Source organism: Halichoerus grypus, chromosome 9, assembly GCF_964656455.1.
Source record: "Halichoerus grypus chromosome 9, mHalGry1.hap1.1, whole genome shotgun sequence".
Classification (NCBI taxonomy): Eukaryota; Metazoa; Chordata; class Mammalia; order Carnivora; family Phocidae; genus Halichoerus; species Halichoerus grypus.
Window position 1 is genome coordinate 99,832,739 of NC_135720.1, and position 23,446 is coordinate 99,856,184.

The 23,446-nt window shown below is 35.0% G+C and overlaps 1 protein-coding gene across 1 annotated transcript; it reads left to right on the plus strand.

The window, feature by feature from the left end:
- Positions 1-647: 647 nt before the first annotated feature.
- On the plus strand, positions 648-22,512 carry CRISP1 (cysteine rich secretory protein 1). The gene is made up of 7 exons (XM_036093574.2): positions 648-713; positions 5,843-5,980; positions 10,015-10,105; positions 11,245-11,393; positions 14,612-14,709; positions 16,949-17,037; positions 22,385-22,512. The coding sequence occupies exons 1-7, from the start codon at positions 648-650 to the stop codon at positions 22,510-22,512; spliced, it is 759 nt and encodes a 252-aa protein (XP_035949467.2).
- The last annotated feature ends 934 nt before the right edge of the window (positions 22,513-23,446 follow it).

The window sequence follows — 23,446 nt, forward strand, 5'->3', positions numbered from 1 at the left end:
GTCAGCAATGATAGGTCCAGTTTTGCTCATGATCCTTCACTGACATTGGTTCCCTTTTCCACATTTAAGTACCCTTATGAACTTGCATGGATGATCCAGGATAATCTCCCTTTATTTTTTTACTTTTTTAAAGATGTATTTATTTTAGAGAGAGAGTGTGTGTGTGTGCGTGTGCATGGGAGTCAGGGGAGGGAGAGAGAGAATCTTAAGCAGACTCCCCACTGAGCATGGAGCCCAAAGTAGTGCTCTATCTCAGGACCCTGAGATCATGACCTAAGCCGAAATCAAGAGTCAGACACTTAACCAACTGAGCCACCCAGGTGCCCCAATCTCCCTACTTTGAAGCCAGCTGATTAGCAATTTGAATTCCATCTGCTACCTTAATTCTCTTTTGTCATGTAATGTAACATATTCAAAGGTTCTGGTGATTAAGACATGAAATCTATCTTTCTTCCAATTACAGTTCTGTCTTCCTTTGTTGGTTCCACTGACTAACATATTCAACTTTGTTTTGATCCTGCAGGTCTCTTTTTGCAGAAAATGTAAATATATATGCAAAAGAGGTTTGAAAACAGGGTTATAATAAAACAGGGTTATAATAATCCCAGGAGTTGATAATAATCTAAATTTATGTTTTCTTTTCAGGGATGACAATGAAATACTTCTTGTATTTGGCCGCTGCTGTTGGTTTCCTGCCTATTTTGATTATAAGAGTATGTGAGGATTGTATGTTTCATAATTACTTTCCGGAAAAAGATAAGAGCTACCCCTGTAGAACTCATTTTGTTACAGACACTGTTGTGAGGACTCAATGCCAGTTACTCACCTTGGTCTCACCATAGGCTCTAGTAGGCGAGTACTATTCTTAATTTCACATTGCAGAGAAAAGAACCAAAGCATAGGGAGGTGAAGTCATGTGGCCAATGTCAGATAACTGGGAAGTGGCAGACCCTGGAAGTAAACCTAACCAGTTTGGCTCCCTGGGCTTATGCCAATTTCATTATAGCTCCTCAGGATAATTCAAAAAGCTGAGAATGTAGAGCAGGAATTACTAAGCTCCAAACACAAATTCATTGCATAAAATTTAAACATGAATCCTAGTTAAAGGAAATAATAAACTGTTACTATTTGTCCAATAAAAATAAACAGTATGATATATTCTCTTTTTAGATTCCAGGTAGAAAGCAAATGGACTAATGACTAGGCTTGAATCTTATTTTAATCTCCCCTTCAGTGTTACAGTTTACTGAGCTACTAGGCATCTAATTGGACAGAAATCACTTTTTACTGACATATAGAATTTTCCATGAGAATCTAGTAGATGTTACACAAAAAGATCTTTGAAGGAAAAGTACAGGGAGTTGCGATCAGGTAATAACAGGATTTGATCTTGTCTGAGGTAATTAGAGACTTCTCTGGTAAGGAGGACATGATAGATCTGAGATCTGAAGGATAAACTGGAATCACTTGGTAGAACAAGCTGACAGAGTATACTAATGAAGAGACAGGCTTGGGCAAATATTCTAAGGCAGAATAAAAACAGGCTCATTGCAATGATTAAAAGAAAATCATTGAGACCAAAGAAGAGAAAAGTAAGGGAGCATATCTTAAATAGAGGGTGAGAGGTCAGCAGGGTCTTCACAGGCCTTGTAAAAAATATAGTTTTTATTTCTAAGAAATTGTTGAAAGACTTTTAACAGGAAAGGGACTCCATTGTGTCAGTGTTTTGAAATGTTTACTCTGGTGGATGACTGGAGAATGGATTGTAAAAGACTGGATGGGGAGTGGGAGGGGAGAAATAGAGGTGAAAGGGTGTTTTGAAGGCTGGGAGGTCAGTAGGAGGCCAGGCTATAGCCATAGTCAGTCCAGGTGAAGAAAGAGAAGTCTGAGAGTTCAGAGAAAAATGAAGAGAATGTGTTGTCCCTTACACGGAAAGACTATTTCTACACTGAGAGTTTAGTCAGGGGAGTTGGCAGCCAATAGATCAAGTAGAATGAAGACACTAAAAAAATATTGAATTTACAAATTAAGCTTGTTAGTGACCTTAATAGGAGTTGTTTCAAAGTAAAGTATCTCAACTTCAGAATTACTTACATTTTGTTATGGAATAATTCTTTGTCAAGAGGGTCTGTCCTGAGCCTTTTTAGGATGATTAACAAAAATCACTGGCCTCTATCAACAAGATGGCAGAGCATGCCCTCCAACTCATTCATGACAACCAGAAATTTTTCTAGACATTGTTTAATGCCTGGGGAAAGAAGGGGGGACTTAAGGAAGGGGTATATCATTCCTGGTATAGAACCCTTGTTTTAGTGGAATAAATGGGGGAAAGGTGAATGAAGACTCTATTGCTTAAAGGGTGGGAAATTATAGACATCCAGTACTGGCAACATTTTTAGGAATTTTGATAGGAAAGGAAAGTATAAAGCACAATGATTGAATGGGGAACTGAAATAAATGAAAAGTTTTGTTTGTTTATTTTAAGTTACAAGCAACATGATTATGAATAAATATCAGTGGGAAGGACAAAAGAATTGGTTGAAGATACAATGGAAAGATAATGAGTAATGTGAGATTTGGGGAAATGTGGAAGAGAATGGAATAATGGAATAAATAACAGAATGGGAGAAATAGCTTTTGAAAGAATGACCTGTTTTTAATTTTTTGAGGAACCCTCATACTATTTTCCATTATGGATTTACCATTTTACATTCCCACCAACAGTATATCAGGGTTCCCTTTTCTCTACATCCTTGCAACACTTGAAATCTTGTTTTTAATAATAGCCATCCTAACAGGTATGAAGTGATATATCATTGTGGTTTTGATTTTCATTTCCCTGATGATTAATGAGGTTAAGCACCTTTTCATATACCTGTTGGTCATTTATATGTCTTTTTTGGAAAAATGACTGTTTAGGTTCTTTGTGTATTTTTAAATCAGCTTATTTGTTTTGTTTTGCTTTTGCTCGTAGGTTATACAAGTTCCTTCTATATTTTGGATATTAATTGCTTATCAGATATATAGCTTAAAATGTTTTTCCATTCATTAAGTTGCCTTTTCATCTTTTTGATTATTTCCTTTGTTGTGCAGAAATTTTTTAGTTTGATACAATCCTACCTGCTTATTTTTTCTTTTATCGTCTGTGCTTGCCAAGACCAATGTCAAGGAACTTTTTACTTATGTTTTCTTCTAAGAGTTTTATGATTTTAGGTCTCATATTTAAGTCTGTAATCCATTTCAAGTTGATTTTAATGTATGGTGTGATATAAGGGTCTAATTTCATTCTTTTGCATGTGGACATCCAGTTTTAAATCCAGGGTAAATCCAGGGTAAATCTTATGTTAAATGCTTTTACAAGATACACAAAATAATAACAATAGTAACAGTAAAGGGGGCAGGAGGAAACTTTGAGAGGTGATTGCTATGTTTGTGTTCTTTTGTTTGTTTGTCTTGATGGTGGAGATGGTTTCACAAGTGTATACTTACCAAACTCATTGAATTGTATACATTAAACATGTATAGATTTTACATGTCAATTATACCTCAATAAAATGGTTTAAAAAAACCAGGAAAGTATGATCTGTTCAGTAGTACCACAAGAGATAAGGAGTAAAGAATGAGAACAAATAGAGGCAGATAGGTAGACTGACCAAGAGAAGCTGAAATAGCTGCCTCTTTACTGAGGAAAGTAGGACATACCAGATTCTATTGAGAGAGGTCAATGTGATTGGGGTAGAGTGCACAAGTTCTGCAATAACATTATGAAGAAAGACAAAGTGAATTAACCAGGTAAATTAGTAGAATTGATGAACAAATTAAAGCACTATTTGAGATTAGACATCAGGATTTTGGATGATACCAATATCTGGGATTTTGTGGAGTATTTTTCTGCTAATGTTCATCTGACTCTGTGCGGGCAGGGAAATTTTTGGTCCCACCCAAAGTGGGGGGGTTCCTAAATGACGATGGGGGGAAAGGATTCAATATTTTAGCAAGAAAGTTGTTGAAATAAGAGAACATGAATAGAAAAGAAAGAAAAGACAAGAGAGGGAAAATAGAGAAAATGAAGAATGAGCTAAAAGACTAGATTGTGTTGAAAATAGTCAGAGTGATTGACCTTAACAATCTGGAAGAGCAGGAAATCCTGATCAGGCAGGGAAAAGTTTGACCAGATGATTTGGCATTTGGAGTGATTATGAGATATAGACTGTGACCATCATCGTGGAGACTAAAGAGACTTGGAGGAGAGGTCTAAAAGAGGAAGAATTCAAGGGCCTGAGATATCAGATGTTTGGAACCATCCATGTGAATGCTGAAGTCCTTTGAGCTGACTGCAGAAGTTGGGGTGGACAGGATGAATTTGTTTCAGAAGGCCCTTGAGAGCTTGTTGGAGGCCCAGTTTCAGGGCACCTGGATGGCTCAATCAGTTAAACATCTGCTTTAGGCTCAGGTCATGATCTCAGGGTCCTGGGATCAAGCCCCTCATGGGGCTCCCTGTTCAGCAGAGAGTCTGCTTCTCCTTCATCCTCTGCCTCTCCCTGCCCCAGCTCGTGCTCTCTCTATCTCCCCTAAATAAATAAATAAATAAATAAATAAATAAATCTTAAAAAAAAAAAACAAAACCCAGAAGGCCCAAATTAAATGAATGAGAGGAATTGATAGGAAAACATTATCAGAAAATGAATGTTCAGAAATGAGATGGTAGAGCAATATGTCTTGAGTTTTACTGGAGCAGAGTTCAGAGGAGCAAGGAAAATTAATTTGGCTATGATAAAGGAATTCTGGTGGCTCCCCACCTCTCCTCTAGCCTAGACAAGAGCTACCTGAAGTATGGAGGAAAATAGCACCACATGAGTGGGCTTTTGAGGAAATGATGTCCACAGGGGACAGTCTCTGGAGGGGTCTTCTGGATTCCATATCTAGGCCTTTGCCCCATTCCTATTTTATGTTGATATAAAATAAATGAAATAACTACTAAATTTGAGCAAGGTATGGTGTTGGATCCTATCCATTCAGAAATTGCTAATAGTCCTGTGGTACTTGAGGAATAAAGAGATACTACTCAAATTATACTACATATGTTTTGCCACTTTTTAAACAAAAGGAATGAAGTACATGTGATAGATAATACACACACAGAAGAAGCCGCTCTTTATAGCAATTAATGCTAACCTAAAATATTAAAGCTGTTTAGTTTCTTCTTAGTTGCAAGATAAATTAAAAGAATAGTCATTAATTCTGGATTGTAGCTGATTTTAATTATATGTTATACTTACATATATGTATACAAATGCTAATGTTTTTTCATAAGCATAAGACGAAAAGGTAGAATCTGAGTTGAAGACACTGGAGGCTTTGTATTCAATAATTAATATCTTAGATTAGACACATCCTTTAGACAGCATTCAAGTGCAAGTGGTTTATTTAAGAAGCAAAGAGAACACTTGCAGGAAGTAGGGTGGGATAGGAGCCAAGGAAGAGAAGTCAGTCAATAAAGGTGTGATATCAAGATATCTTCCACTATGGTTTATATTGCCTGATAAAAAGTACTTTAACATGGCCCAAAGTACCAATCATAAATTTGAAAAAACCCAATCACAGGATATCCAGGGCATTATGCTATACACTTGTATAATGTCAGATGACATTCAGAAACCCACAAGACTAGCACTGGAGAAATGGAAACTAATCTATTGAGCAATTGTTAATTTTAAAATGCTGTAGATCATTGTCTATTCAATATAAACTACAAATTCATATTGCTATAGGTCTGCAAGTAATATACATGATGAATTACACATCAAAGAAGTAAGACTAATTAATAATTTTCTGATCACAGGCAAAACCAGCTCCAGTTCCATATGTTCCATATAATACACTCCTCACTGAATTGGCAACTGTCCAAGAAGAAATCGTTACTGTACATAACACCCTCAGGAGAGGAGTAGTTCCATCAGCCAGAAACATGCTGAAGATGGTAAGATTAATTAAACAGCAACAACAACGATGTTAATAATAGTAATAGTGTTTACTGAGTTTTTATTAAGTCCTCTTCACTTTCAGTATACTAAAAGTTTGGTCTTCCCAAACAAACCTATGACTTAGCAGAAAAATGGAGGCATAGGGGTACCTGGGGTGGCTCAGTCAGTTAAGCATCTGCATTCAGCTTAGTTCATGATCCCAGGTTCCCGGGTTAGAGCCCTGAATTAGGCTCCCTGCTCAGCGGAGTCTGCTTCTCCCTCTCCCTCTGTGTCTCTGTGCTCTCTCTCTCTCTCTCTCTCTCAAATAAATAAATAAATCTTAAAAAAAAAAAAAAAGAGAAAGAAATGGAAGCACGGAGGAGGCAAGGAACTTTCCCAAAATCAGTTATTAAATGACAGAGCCACAATTCCAACTCAGACAGTCTAATTTCATTCATAATGTACCCTAGGACAGTGCTTCTCAATCTTGAACAAACTGCTTGAAAAACTTGGTAAAACACAGATTCCTGGGCCCCACTCTCTGAGATGCTGATTTGGAAAGTCTGGGGTGGAGAGCCCTGCAAGCTCCCAGCTGAAGCTGAAGCTGCCAGCCAGTGTTGTCAGCATAGCGAGCTTTAAGTTATAGAGGCAATTCATAACTGTCTTCATTGGGCAGCAGCCCAGAGGCTAGGCACTCATCTGGGAATCGAGATGTCCAGATTCTAAGTCAGGTGGTGCTGCCAGATAAGCCAATATTGTCAAACCTATTTCCCAGTTCCCTTGCATCCCATAAAAAGAGAATTGTCTTTCCACTATAAACCTGGTGTGTGTGCACACTAGGTGCTATAAAAAAACAAATTTGGGGCAGTCTCAGATGTACCAGGTGATTAGCTGTGTATGTATTATCTCCCAGAAGTATCACTCAGGTTTTTGTGTAAACTTATCCTGGTCCCTTTAACCTTGGACTGGTCTAGAGTGCAAGAATTAGAAATAGCGCTGGCTCTGGAGAATGATTCTAAGGGACAGCTTCCTCATACAAATGACAAAGGGTGGGAAGCAAGTGAATAAAAACATTATTTTGAAATTTATCTCTTGGTCAGCTTAAAATAGAAAATGTTGTTTAAACAACACAATAAAAATCAGTAGCTGTCATAGGCCTTCTTGCATTGAGTGTTGTGCCTGAAATGTAGATTGTACTTACTGTTGACAGGCACTCTTTTAGAACTTTATTACATTAACTCATTTAAATCAACAGTTCGGTGATGCAGATAATACTGTCTTCTCCATTTTACAGATAATGAATCTGCACCTCAGAGAAATTAGTTAAAATCCAAAGTAATAAGTACTGAATAAGTGCAGATTCAAATGCAAATGGCACAGCTCCAGGCAGCTGCTCTTCACTATATACCTCCCTTAGTACAAATAGGGTCCAAACTCACTGGACTCCAATAGGGTCTAAACTAACTTGGTTTCCAAAAGAGCAAACACATTTAGCTAGGAGGTTCTAAAGAAATTTTAGAGTAAATGGAAAATACAGCCTCTGATTCAGAGATTTTATTATTGTGGGTTAAAGGCAAATACAAAGGGAATTTTAGAACGTAATGTAAGAATGAATACATTCAAGTGCTAAAGTGTAAAGGTACGAGAGATCAACAAGACTATAAATTAGGTGACCGGTAAGACTGAATCATATTTTCAAAGGAATATGAGAGTTGAGCTGTTCCATAAACAATGCATTGGATGTGGCTAGAAAGGAACTGATAGAGTTACAGCAGGGCTGAAGGGCCAATCACAGCTGTCAGGCAGAGATTTTCTGAAAAAGTTTCCATGCATAAGGTTAGAAACCGATTAAATGGAACCATGTATTAAAGCCAGAATTCATAGCTTTGGTGTAATAACCATGAATACTCACTTGTGATTTTAATCATGGATCTATCACACACAAAAAAAAAGGAGCATCTTACCAATATGAATCAGAGGTAATATCCCAGACAGCTTCCTCAAAGAGGTCTGAACCACAGACTGTATGTAATGAATGTTGCAGGTAGTTTATGCGACAAGATAAGCATACTCAGATGGAGATTAGCACGCACAATGTTTATTGGAGAACAATCCCCAGATTGACACCTACCTGTGGAGGTAGAGAGAGAAGCAGCAGTGGACATATGGAAAAGTTGGATTATGATGTAGTCACAACAGAGGGCTCAGATAATTCTGGAAGCTGTACAACTAAGACAACCCTTTGAAGCTGTCCTGAGTAGGAGGGAAGTGGCTTGGAATTTACAGTTCCCACATTGACCAGATGTTGGGTATGGATTACCCCAGGGAGGGGATTATGCTCCTGGATGCAGGACAATTTTTAGAAAGGACATACAGTAGAGCTGTCAGTGGACATGACTCTCAGCTTAAGAGGAAATAAGTGCTTCAGTTCAGAAAGTGACCTGGTAGTACATCACAGCATACACAACAAGCAATGAGCTGTAAATTACCCAGATAAATTCTAGTCCTAATCACTTGGTAACCCGGTCATAATAGGCATGGTTTTTTTACTAAGGTTTTTTTTACAATGATGATATTCCCACTGCCAGGAGATCCTATGTCCTAACGGGATGTGTTGTATCATCTCTACTACCTCGGGTAGATGTATCCACTACTAAAATACAACTTTTCTTGCATAAAACAATCAAACCTTACAAAACCATGTTTTGTTTTGTTTTTTTTTAAGGTAGACAATTTTTTTATTATGTTATGTTAATCACCATACACTACATAATTAGTTTTTGAAATGAAATCTTGCCATTTGCAATGACGTGGATGAAACTGGAGGGTATTATGCTGAGTAAAACCATGTTTTTGCTTTGAGCCTAGGTTAATGACTTACTTAATTCATCTCAAGGTTTAGTAAATTCCTTCAACCTGAAGGGCAATTCTGTAAAACTAACACAGATGGAAGCATACACATATAACAGTTAAACTTCTTTGCCACCAAGAAAAATGTTGAAAATCTAAGTCAGGTGTCATCCAAAACTTATTCTAAAGAGTAAGTGAATGATTTATGTCAAAACCTGTAGTAAAAAATGAAGTCTACAACTTTTGTTGGTGATGTGTTGCATTCAGATATTGGGAGTCTTTTAAGTGGATGTACACAGTGTAAGGATTAAAGAGTGTTAGGGAGAACATTTGTCAAATCCCATAATTAGTGATATAGACTTTCTGCCTCCTTTCAACTTACTTGGAGATACACCTGACAAAATGCTTCAACTCAGCACAATTGACACACATTAAGAGTTAAGAGCACACATTCTGAAGACAGAATAACCTGGATTCTAATTCTTTCTTGGCTATTTATTGGTTGTGTTATCCTGAGAAATTATGCAACATCTCTGTGCCTCAGTTTCCCCATTTGCAAATGGGGATAATAATAGTACTTCCCTTGTAGGGTTGCTCTGAATCAAAATGAGAAAATATACATACAGAACTGGTAACATACCCTGGCATGTGGTTATTAGCTACTATTTTTTAGTATTATTTATAATTTTAGATGGAGATGTGTGACACTGTACATAGCCATTATTTATTGAGCACATAGTATAAGATTTGTCATGTCACAATTGTATTGCATGAATTACTACATTAAAACTTTAGAACAAACTATTAGGCATGAATGATGGGTCACATTTCATAGATGAAGAACATATTCAAAAAGATTAAATAATGTGTCAGAGATAAAACTACTAATAAATAATGGAATGGATTTCTAACCCTGATCTGTTTTACTGAAAGCATTTACTTGAACCTTTCACACTTCTGAGAGAGAAGCTACATCTGAACATTATTACCAAATTTTGATTTTGTTAATTCAAGGGCTAACACAGTGAATCAAAAGTTTTGTCTTCCTTTTCCAACCAGAATATTTAATATTATTGTTTAAATTGTTAGCTTATAAAATTGAGGATATTGCTAGCTTTGGATTTTTAGAAACAATAAACTAGAATATTATCATGGAAATGCCAATAAGACCACGTGCTTATATTTTACTCTTCCACTGTAGGATTGGAGTGAAGAAGCTGCACAAAATGCCAGAATGTTGTCAAAGCAGTGTGAATTAAGAGAGAGCAACTCAATTAAGAGACGAATTACAAGTAGGTATACATCTGAATGACTCACCTCTGTACTCAAAAGTCCTTAGGAATTGTTAAGTAACCTGACAAGGGTAAGTTAAGTCATTCAGTCTATGATATGGCCCCATAAATGACAGTGGATGGTGGCCTACCACACTGTTTTCTTATTATTAATTTTTAAATTTGGATATTCAAATTTCAAATTCCAACTGCTGATCATCAGAAATAAGAATCATTAACATAACAATAAAAAATTAAAAAAATAAGAATCAAAGTTCTCAATATTACAGAATAGTTGAGTAATACAGTGATAACTGGATGGAGAGCTGGATAGCTAGAAGCTTTCCACTCTATGTAGTTATTTTAGCTACACACAATATCACCCTAGGGATATCTTTGGCTTTGAAATACTAATACAGTTGAGAGGTGAGTTCTATTCAACTCTACTGAGCTATACATGAGAACAAATTTAGGTGCTCATAAATAAGTCCATCTCATGGCATATATATTAGGTGGATCACAGCTAGTTTCCAGAAAATCTATTAGTACTTCCTATACAAGTAGACATTATTAACATTTATGAGATGCTTGTTTATTACAAAATAGTTTTAAAATACTAATGAAACTTCCATATTTACAGATTATTGGGCATTTTTGCCCAATGTTTTGACCCATGAATTAGCAGTGTGAGTCTTTCCTGCCCCAGAGAAAGGTAGATCACTCCTAAATTTCATTTTTGACCAAGAACCCATATCACAAGTGGATGGCTAAATGAGCAAATGTTTATTTCAAGGTCCTTGCATAAGGAATACCTCTGTGGCTGTTTGCCAGTCATGGGTCCTGTTACAACCCATTGGCTACTTGGATTGGTTTCACCCTTCTCAACAGCTCAGAAGTGGCAGAGACTGAAATGTTGATCTGATTTCCAAGCTTGTACATCATCTCCTACTGTCAACTTCTCACCAAACCTAAGTACCACAAGTTCACTCATCAATGAAAAAGATGATTGCCAGCAGAGATACAGCTGAGTTTGTTTTCTTTTATAAGACATTGCTTGGATGACCAGTGGAATATTTGTAAGATGAAAATGAGGAAAATATCCTTGTAATATATTTCGAAGTTTCTTCAAGTATGACTCAGACTTTTTTTCTCCCTTTCAGATACTTTTTGTGGAGAAAATATGCATTTGACAACTTATCCTATCTCATGGTCAAATGTAATTAAAATCTGGTACAATGAATCTAAATATTTCAAGTACGGGGAATGGACATCAACGGATGATGACATAACATTTGAGCATTACACTCAGGTAACCTGCGTACTTGCAAATATACACATTGTTTAAATGACTATAAGCATGTGTGGAAAATAGGTGACTGAGAAAATTATTCTACCCACTTTTCGCAAACTTACACTTGACCCACTGAGTTCCTATTATAATTTGAAACATAAGGAAATGTGATTCCCTCAACAGATAGCTTAGAGAAGCTGCTTAACTGTTTAGTCTCCTTTTTTATACATTTGGACTTTTGGGAATTAACAAAATCATAAAACATCAATGTCACTTATAAATTACATTTCTAATATGTGTAAAGAATGAAAATAATAGTACCTTGGGGCGCCTGGGTGGCTCAGATGGTTAAGCGTCTGCCTTCGGCTCAGGTCATGATTCCAGGGTCCTGGGATCGAGCCCCATGTCGGGCTCCTGGCTCAGCAGGGAGCCTGCTTCTCCCTCTCCCACTGTCTACCCCCCGCTCATGCTCTCTCTCTCTCTGTATCTCTGTGTCTCAAATGAATAAATAAAATCTTTAAAAAAAAAAAAAGAAAAGAAAATAATAGTACCTTATAATACAGAGAATCCTCTTCTTCCTAGTTTATTTTTATTATGGTAAAATTATATGTATATATGTATATATGTGTAAAATATATACATATATTATTTTTATTTATCATATATAATTATTTTCATATATATAACACATAATAACTATTTGGATATGCACATATGAATATATTTTATAAAATTTTCCATTTTAATCATTTTAAAATTATGTAGTTCAGTAGCATTAACTGCATTCAAATTGTTATGAAGCAATCACTACCATACATCTTCACAACTTTTCACCTTCCCAAACTCTGTACCCATTAAACAATGACTTCCCATTTCCCCCCCTCCCCAGCCTCTGGCAAGCACCATTCTAGTTTCTTTATCTATGAATTTGATTACTCTAGATACCTCATATAACTGGAATCATACAATTTTTGTCCTTTTGTGTCTGCCTTATTTCACATAGCATTATATCCTCATCTGATGTTCATCCATGTTGTAGCACGTGCCATAATTTTACTCCTTCTTAAGGCTGAATAATATTCCATTGTATGTGTATATCACCTGTTTTTTATCCATTCATTCACTGATGTGTATTTAGGTTGTTTCTACTTTTGGATATTGATAATAATGCTGCTATGAACATTGGTGTGCAAATATCTGTTCATATCCTGCTTTCAATTCTTTTGAGAAATGGAATTTCTGGATCACATGGTAATCGTATGTTGAATTATTTGAGGAACTGGCATACTGTCTTCCACAACAGCTGCATTATTTAACATTCCCAGCAGCAATGAAATTTCTGATTTCTTCACATCTGTGCTGTATTGGTCTGCTTGGACTTCTATAACAAAGTACCACAGGCTGGATGGACTAAACAACAAACTTATTTTCTCACAGTTTTGGAGGCTGGAAGTCTATGAACTTCTGCAGCATAGTTGGTTTCTGTGAGAGCTCTCTTTCTGCCTTCTTTTCATTATGTCCTTGCACAGACTTTCCTTTCCTTTTGTCTGTGCGGGCTTGCAGAGAAAGAGCGAAAGAGAGTGAGAGCATGAGTGTCAGCACTCTGGTGCCTTTTCTTATAAGGACATGAGCGCCATCAGATCATGGTCCCACCCTTAGAACTTCATTTAACCTAAATTACTTCTGTAGAGGTTCCATCTCCAGTTAGAGTTGCTGGGTTATATCAGATTATTTGGGTTTTTGTTGCTGAGTTGTAAGAGTTCTTTATATATTCTGGATATCTATGCTTTAGCAGGTATATGATTCCACATATAAGTGAGATCATTAATTCCTATTACATAGACTGCCTATTCACTCTGATGATAGTATCCTATGATGCACAAAGGTTTTAAATTTTGATAGAGTCCAATTTATCTATTTTTTTTTCCTTTTCTGTCTGTGCTTTTGGTGTCATATCCAAGAAATCACTGCCAAATTCAATATCATGAAGTTTTTTCCTTATGTTTCCTTCTAAGAGTTTTTTTATGGTTTTAGCTCTTACACTTAGGTATTTAATCCATTTTGAGTTAATTTTTTATATGGTGGAAGGTAGGACCCAATTTCATTTATTTGCATGTAGATATCTAGTTTTTCCAACTTTACTTGTGGTAAGGCAGTCCTGTCCCCACTGAATCATCTTGGCATCCTTGTTGAAAATCATTTGACCATATATGTGAAGGTTTATTTCTGGACTCTATTTTATTTCTCAGGTTTATATGTCTAATGTTATGCCAGTACCACTGTTTTAATTACTGTAGCTTTGTGGTAAGGTTTGATATTAGAAAGCATAAGACTTCCAACTTCTGTCTGCTTTTTCAAGACTGCCTATTTAAAAATCATAGACTTAATCATTTATGGGTAGCAATGCAGATATTCTAAGTAAAAGACTAGCAAATAGCATTCTGATTTTAAAGTTGACACCCTTGGACAAAAAGGATATGTTCTAGGAATCCAAGAATGTTATAACATCAGACTATTTATTCATATAATTTGCCTTATCAAACAATCAGAGGATAAAAATAGAATGATCACCCATGGAGCTAAAAATCTGACAAATTTGTGATATCAATTCCAACCTTATATTTCTTTCAGATAAAGGTAGTCTAGACCCACTATTTACATCCAAGACCATTAGGGCCATCACACTCAGATAGTAACTTAATATTTCCTCTTCCAAACACTTAAAAAAATTATTATCCAATTCCCACGATACACCTATGAGGTAGAAGATAGTATTATTTTATCCCATTTTACAAATAAAAAAATAAAATTTCAAAACGTAAACTGGTAAATACCATACAACCAGGAAGTGGTAGAGATAGAATTTGAAACCAAGATGTTTGGTCTCAAAGGCCAACTCTACTCTATGCCGTGCTTCTGCTCTGATGATTAAGTAAAGCTCCTCCCATGGTTTGATTTTGATATAATCACCAACAAGCCTTCATCATGTTACCTGATTTTCTATATAGATTTGATAATAGAGTGAGCCAGGATTAAGGATGGCCAATAAGTGTGCATATGTATGTGTGCTATCCAGACACATGGAAATCTTTCTGTTTCTATGACGTCCTAATAAGCCATGCTCAAAGCATCCTAAAAGCAAACATGTTTATTTTCAACCATGGATAACAATATTCGTATTGTAATCATTTAGCAAAAGTCAAATTATTAATAAAATAATCTCTTTATCATTACAGATTGTTTGGGCCACTTCTTACCTCATTGGCTGTGGAATATCATCATGTGACAAAAGATTGTCAACTCAGTATCTCTATGTTTGTCACTATTGTCATGAGTATGTATTATACAGTTTGGTTTCACAAAGCCTTTAGAAATATATCCCTCTTACATAATCCAGTTTCTCAAACAATATAAAAGAAAGCTCAAATAAATATTTCATTTCAGTTAAGCAGAACTTTAGGGATAAAATGTCATTTAGCCAATACCTAAAAACATTACACACACACAATTTTATTTACATCATATTTTAAAAATAAATTTATATTTATATTTCATTAATAGAATGTCCAAATTCAAAGCTATTACCAGTAGTCTTGCTCTGTGTTATTGATTAGCATAAGCAAAAAAACAACGATATTTACTTCAACAATCTAGAGTATATTTAGAATGCAAGGGCAGAAATATAGTGGAGTATCAAGAATAAACAAATGGAAAAATTGAAGTGTTCTTGTTAGTCTAACTATTGGTATATGCCTTTTCTTTAGAAATTAAATTTACATGTTATCAAGGTGTGAGTAACAACTCTTAGAAGAGATAATCTGATTGCTTCAGTGAAAGGCAGGTGGACTCCTTTGCCCTACCAACTGCAATTGCTCTTTAAGCAAGATCAATTTCAGACAAAGATGATTGTAGGAGTCCACAGGAGCACACTGTGTGGCTCCAGTGGTAATCATGAGAAATTAGAGATTGTTCAAAACTTGATATACTCCTCTAATAGTTCACTACAAATGCCTGTTTAAATATACTCTGCTAAGGAAAGTTAATGAGTGGTTTGCATTTGTCTCCTTCAGCTAGCCATACTTAAATAGTTGAATATGCAAATTTTCCATCATACTATGAGCTCCAAGCATGGTGTTTAACTGCTATCCCCCATTATTTTGTGTTGCAAAATAAAAAATGTTCAATATGAACCAGTGAAAATTATTTATCTGTTAATAGGCTACAATATTTATACTTTAAATGAGGCCTCGAATATCAGTGTAGATTCAATAGATATATTTATATAAGAGCTCTATATATGACTTATTTTCTGATCTTATCATTACTTGATTTCAGTAGTTAATATTTGTTATGATTTTATCTATATAATTAGTACTGAAGACAGTAAGATCTCTTTGCATCTATAACACATCCATTGTACTAAATCTTTCAGGGGCTGGTAGTGGTTTCTGGTGAACTGACAATTACACAAAAGTAAAACACATAGAGCTGTGATAGAGAATATTCTGCAGCAAAGATTAGGCCAAGAGTCTGACAAAAGCCCTTACTGAATTAAGTAATAAGTTTCTTCTTTAAAGTGAAATTTTGGGGCACCTGGCTGGCTCAGTTGGTAGACCAGGTGACTCTTGATCTCCGGTTCATGAGTTCAAGCCCCACATTGGGCATAAAGCTTACTTTAAAAAAGAAATGGAAAAAAAAAATAAAATGAAATTCTAACAATTCACATATGAAAAGGAAAAATATCAACTAGAATGCTATTTTAACCAGAACATTTACTTTATTTTTCAAGCATATGAAGTAAGAATCAGTTATAATCCACATTGTTTTCTTAGATATCTGCAGGTAAAACTGTCTTCTCTGAATTTCGTATTAGCTTAGAACTAGAAATTCTCATCTACTCTCTCTCCCCCAAATCTACCACTTTAGATTTAGCCATACTGAGGAATTTTCATCTTTTATAATGCTCCATGTGTTTCTACACAAGAGTAACATGCATCAAGTTTCTCATGATACTGTGCAAGATGAATAGAACACCTCCAATTTGACTCACTTAAAATATTCTTAACATATCCTTTTACATGACTGCTTACCAAGTCCTTATGGGTATAAATAAAGAAAAATAACAAATTATAAATCCCTCTAAAGCTCTTCTGCTTGTTAAGACTTGACTGTTCATAGGTTCCAGTCTTGTTAGAACTTAACTGTCTGAATAGGGTAAATTCTTTCAAAATGTTCTTAGGACCCCACAGTTGCCTGATAAATTGTGATCATTGCAAGTCTAGAAATCTTAAACCTATCTTAAAGATAGCACGGTGATGGGTATTAAGGAGGGCACATATTGCATGGAGCACTGGGTGTTATATGCAAATAATGAATCATGGAACACTACATCAAAAACTAATGATGTACTGTATGGTGACTAACATAACATAAAAAAAGATTATCATCATTATCTAGAAGTGGTTTTCAAAAATTGTTTTCAAAGTTGATTATAAATGGTAAGTAAAATTTTATATGCATTGTCCAAGCATCAATTTTATTACATCACCTTTTCCTTTGTTCTTTTTCTTAAGGGGAAATGATCCTGCCAAAAGGGATAAACCTTATAATGCAGGAAGTCCATGTGGGGACTGTCCAAATGACTGTGAAAATAAACTTTGCAGTAAGTTTTGCATTCATTTTGCTTAATGTAGACCATTGACCCAGGAGCCATGTGTCCTTCAAATTAAGGATTTGACAATATTGCACTTTTCTATAACTTTTTTCTGAATCATCACCCAGAAAAAATCAACATTATTTCTTATTTCCCCTCCCTGAGTGACCAAGAAGATAATTGATTAAATCTATTGGAACGGATATTAGAATGTCTAGGCCTAAACTCAAGCCCCTCCCCCCTGCCGTAAAGTTTAATGACTTAATAGGGAAAACCCAGATAAGATGTTAATATAACTATACATTTTTCTCTGCTCTATAAAAAAGTTTCTGGGCTCTCTTATTGCAACCTTGAAATTAGTGTTCTTGGCTTCTTGCTGCTCCATAACTCTCTTACCTGTCTGACCACTTATTAGGGCATGTAATTTCTTACGGAGTAATCCTTATTCTCCCATGTTCCTACTGACACATCAAAAGATATTAGTTGATGGTCACACTGTCCCCTTACAGCATTTCCTTTTATTTCTTAAATAAACCTTACCTACAATGTAGTATTAACCAAATGGGTTCCAATTACATGGTCATTCCCTTAGATAGCAAAAGTTCCTTTTCCTAGAGCCTCCTGAAAACATAGCTCCTAATCCCTGAGTGTAATGTTGATAAGATAATTTTCAACAAGTTTTAGAGAAATAACTAACCCAGGAAAAATACCCTTTAACTTCAGACTTGGAAGATCAGAAGACTTATTTTCCTACACCTAACCAAGTCACTCTGTTTACTCTTAAAGTAAGGAAAATAGATTCTCTTTTTCAAAATCCCTCTCTTTCTAAGTAGAGAAATAGAGAGATATTCTTTTTTCTAAGTCTCATTTATTCTTTCTCTTTTTTTCTCCTTTTTCTCTTACTTTCAACCTCACTTTGTGCATACCATTTCTGAAAAGAAATTGTAGTTGGAGAAAAATAAAATATCTACTAATTACCTATGCTGGGTGGATGGGGTAGGTTTTTTTAATCCAAGATATAAAAGCAATGTTTATAATGCATAAAAAATGTAATTGAAGTAAAATGAGAGTAGGAAAGAGAAAGTATTACTCAAGAAGATTAAATCTATGCCATAAAAGATGCTTATCTTAAACTCTTTGCTCACCTATAAATGCACGAGAAGATGAGAAATATTAAAGAAAGATAGATTGGGCCACACTGGAATGGAAACAATGCTTAAAATATAAGACCTGGATATACAGATATAAGCAGTTTAGTGTAATTCAAATAAATCTTATAAAAACAAAATTCATATTATAAAATAGGGGAAATTATATATATTAATATAATTTATATACTATAATAGCAGTAAAAGTACTTCTAAGAGGGAAATTCATAGCAATAAATACCTATAATAGCAACAACAACAAAAAAGAGCTCAAAACAACTTAACTTTATTCTTCAACTACAAAGTGAGCAAACTAAGCTCCAAGTTGGTAGAAGGAGGAAAATAACAAAAATCAAAGTGAAAATAAATAAAATAAAGACTGAAAAGAAGATGAAAAAGATCAATGAAAGGAAGAGCTTTCATTAAAAGACAAACATAGAAAAATCTTTAACTTTAGCCACACTTACCAGAAGAACAAGAAGAAGAAAAAGAAGAAGAACAAGAAGAAGGAAGAGGAGGAGGAGGAGAAGAAGAAGAAGAAGAAAAGAAGAAAGAAGAAGAAGAAAGAAGAAGAAGAAGAAGAAGAAGAAGAAGAAGAAGAAGAAGAAGAAGAAGAAGAAGAAGAAAGAAAAGAAAATAGAAGATTCAAATAATTACAATTTGAAATTAAAGAGAAGACATTACACCTGATACCCACAAACAAAAAAGGGCATAAGAGTCTGCTATGAAAAATTGTATAGCAACAAATTGGACAACTAATTTGAAGAAATTATTGAAGGAATTTATCCTATTTATACATACAACTTACAAAACTAAACTTAAAAAAACATACAACTTACAAAGACTAAATTATGAAGAAATAAACATACAGCTCACCAAGACTGAATCATGAATAAATGGAAAATCTGAACAGACTAAGTAGTAGTAAGGAGATTGCATCAATAATCAAAACTCTCCCAACTAAGAAAAACCCAGAACCAGATAGCTTCACTGGTGAATTCTACCAAACATTTAAAGAATTAATACTAATACTTCTAAAACTCTGCCAAAAAAATAGAAGATAAGTGAACACTTCCAAACTCATTTTATGAGGCCAGCATTACCCTGATACTAATATCAGATGACACTGCAATAAAAAAAAAAATTACAGGCCATTATATCTGATGAACATAGATGCAAAAATCTCAGTGAAAGTTAGCAAACCAACTGCAACAATACATTGAAAAGATCATACACCACAATGAAGTGCGATTAATGCTAGGGATGCAGGAATGGCTCAACGTCCACAAATCAGACAATTTGAAGAATAAAAATCATATAGTCATCCAAATAGATACAGAAAAAGCATTTGACAATATCTGACATTCTTTCATGATAAAAAATGTCAAATTGGGTTCACAGGTATAATGTTACCTCAACATTATAAAGGCCAGATATGAGAAGCCCACAACAAGCATCATATTCAGTGGTTAAAAGTGAAAAGCTTTTCCTCTAAGACCATGAACAAGACAAGAATGCCTACCTTTTTTCCCCTTCCTGCTATCTTTTTTTTTTTTTTTAACATATAACATATTATTTGTTTCAGAGGTACAGGTCTGTGATTCAACAGTCTTACAAATGAAGGGGAGGAAATCGGAGGGGCAGATGAACCATGGGAGACTATGGACTCTGAGAAACAAACTGAGGGTTCTAGAGGGGAGGGGGGTGAGGGGATGGGTTAGCCTGGTGATGGGTATTAAAGAGGGCATGTAATGAATGGAGTACTGGGTGTTATACGCAAACAATGGATCATGGAACACTACATCAAAAAGTAATGATGTAATGTATGGTGATTAACATAACATAATAAAATTTAAAAAAAAAGAATGCCTACCTTTACCACTTTAATTCAACATAGTACTGGAAGTCTTAGAGTAATTAGACAAGAGAAAGAAATACAAGTAATTAAAATCAGAAAGGAAGAAGTAAAACAGTATCTACTTGCAGATGACATGATAATATATATAAAATACCATAAAGACTCCATCAGATCAGGGTGCCTGGATGGCTCAGTCAGTTAAATGTCTGCCTTCAGCTCAGGTCATGATCCCAGGATCCTGGGATTGAGCCCCACATTGGGCTCCCTGCTCAGCGGGAAGCCTGCTTCTCCCTTTCCTACTCCCCTTGTTTGTGTTCCCTCTCTCACTGTCTCTCTCTCTCTGTCAAATAAATAAATAAAATCTTTAAAAAAATTAAAAAAATAAAGACTCCACCAGAAAACTATTGGAATTAATAACTGAATTCAGTAAAATTGCAGGATACAAAATCAATATACAAAAATCAGTTATTTTTATATACTACCAACAAACTATCAGAAAAAGAAATTTTTTAAAATCCTATTTATAATTGCATCAAAAAAGAATGAAATACCTAAGAATAAATTTCACCAAGGAAGTGAAAGATCTATATAATGAAAATTATAAGATATTGGTGAAAAATATTGAAGATACAAATAAATGGAAATATATTCCATGCTCATGGATTGGAAGAATTAATATTTTTTTGAATTTCCATACTACCCAAAGATATCTACAGATTCAGTGCAATTACTATCAAAATTCCAATGGCATTTTTCATAGAACTAGAACAAATAATCCTAAAATTTGTATGGAATAACAAAAGATAGCCAAAGCAACCTTGAAAAAGAAGAATAAAGCTAGTGGTATCATGCTTCCTGATTTCAAACTATATACAAAGCTATATATAGTAATCAAAACAGTATGGTATTAGCATAAAAACAGGCACATAGATCAATGGAACAGAATGGCTAAATGAACATTATATATATATATTATATATATAATATATTTATATATATAATTTTTAAAAAAGAATGGAGAGCCCAGAAATAAACCAATACATATAGGGTCAATTAATTTATAACAAAGAAGCCAAATGCCAAATACATACAAAGGGAAAAGACAGTCTCTTCAGTAAATGGTGCTGGGAAAACTAGACAGACAGCCACATGCAAAAGAACGAAACAGGAATCATATATCACACCACACACAAAAATCAACTCAAATGGATTAAAGACTTGAACGTAAAACCTGAAACCATAAAACTCCTAGAAGAAAACATGGGGCAAACTCCTTATATCAGTCTTGGCAATGATTTTTTGGATTTGACACTGAAATCAAAAATAGCAAAAGCAAAAATAAACAAGTGAGACTGCATCTAACTAAAAAGCTGCACAGAAGGGAAAACCATCAACAAAATGAAAAGACAACCCATTAAATGAGAGAAAATATTTGCAAATCATATGTCTGATAAGGCGTTAATCTCCAAAATACATAAAGAACTTATAAAGCTGAATAAAAAAAATCCAATTAGAAAACTGGCAGAGGAACTAAACTGATATTTTTCCAAAGAAGATATCCATATAGCCAACAGGTACATGAAAAGATGCTTAATATCACTGATCATCAGGGAAATGCAGGGATATACTGCATACCTGTTAGAACGTCTAAAATCAAAAAGACAAGAGATCATAAGTGGGGGCAAGGGTGTGGTGAAAAGGAAACCCTTATGCAATGTTCATGGGAATGTAAATGGGTGCAGTCACTATAGGAAGCCGTATGGAGGCTACTCAAAAAATTAAAAATATAGCAGTTATATGATCCAGCAATTTTTCTTCTAGATAGCTATCTGAAGAAAACAAAAACATTAACTCAAGAAGATACTTACAATAGCTTAGGCATGGAAACAACCTAAGGGTCCATTGACCGATGAATGGATAAAGAAAGAATATATATATATATATATATAATGTACACTGTTCAGCTATAAAACAAATGGAAATCTTATCATTTATGACAACATGGATGTATATATATATATGTATATATATATGTATATATATATAATGTACACTGTTCAGCTATAAAACAAATGGAAATCTTATCATTTATGACAACATGGATGGTTCTTGAAGGTAGTATTCTAAGTGAAATAAGTCGGGCATAGACAAACACCATATGATGTCAGTTATATGTGGAATCTAAAAAAACCAAACTCACAGATACAGAAAACAGATTGGTAAATTTCAGAGGCACTGGGGAGGGTGGGGAGGGGATAATTCCATTGATGTCTTTAGGAGAGATTATCTCTTTCTTCAGTAATGGTGAATTTTCGAGATAATACTGTGTAAACATGCTTTTTCCTTCCAGCTAACCCCTGCCTCTACTATGATGAATACAGTAACTGTAAGACACAAAAACGAAGTTTTGGGTGCAGATCCCAGTCAGTTCAACAGTTCTGCAAAGCCAGTTGCCTCTGTGACAAGGAGATAAAATAATCTTTGTTATTTGCAACTATAATGTGCTGTTGGGGAAATGTCTGCTGGATTACATCTTTTACCTTACTTTGTTTCAGTAGCTTCTGCTAAGTTTCATTTGGTTTTAATTACACCTGAGATCCTAAATTTTACTAATCATATATGGGCATCTGTAGATTTACATCAATGCTACCCACTCCTGTCCTGATCCTTCCTGAAGCAGGTTGACAAAATTCAACTGACGGTATAACTGGCCACTTTGACAATAACCTCTGCTAGAGGAGGGTCTTTTTCCCTGTTAACTCCTTCCCCTGCTTTCCCATGTCTCCAACCTTCCTGATGTTGTCTTCCCTGTCCAACTAACATGGACTGTAATTCTTTATTCCATAACTTTACTTCTATTTTAAATTGGTCATTAAAATAATCCACAAAGCAAACGAAGAGTCAGTATTATTACTTGCAAGGCAAAGTGCTTAATTGGAGGAGGTTTAAATGTCTCATTGTTTCATTATTACATCTATAAACATTTGTAAAGTGGGGGGGAAATTTGTTTCCTTACTTTAACAAAATATGTACTCAGCACTGATTACATACAAAATGTAATGCGTAAATAGAGGATATTGTCTCCCGTATTTCAAATGAAGACATAAATATTTAGTGAATCTGAATATTAAAGAAATCTGGTGAAGTGTATGATGACACAGAGATCCCAGTACCTGTTGTTTTGTTTTCAGTTTCAGGTTTTTCTTCCCCTCATAATTGTGCTCTTTCTTTCTAAAAGTTTATGTAAAAGAAAATTCTCTAGGTTCTCATCAGTTGTCATATCATGTACAAGAAAGAAGCAGTGGAGGGGTGCATGGGTGCCACCGTCAGGTGAGCACTGGCCTCCTTGTTTTCAGCTCAGGTTGTGACCTTGGGTCTGTGGGATTGAGCCCACGTCAGGTTCCACACGCAG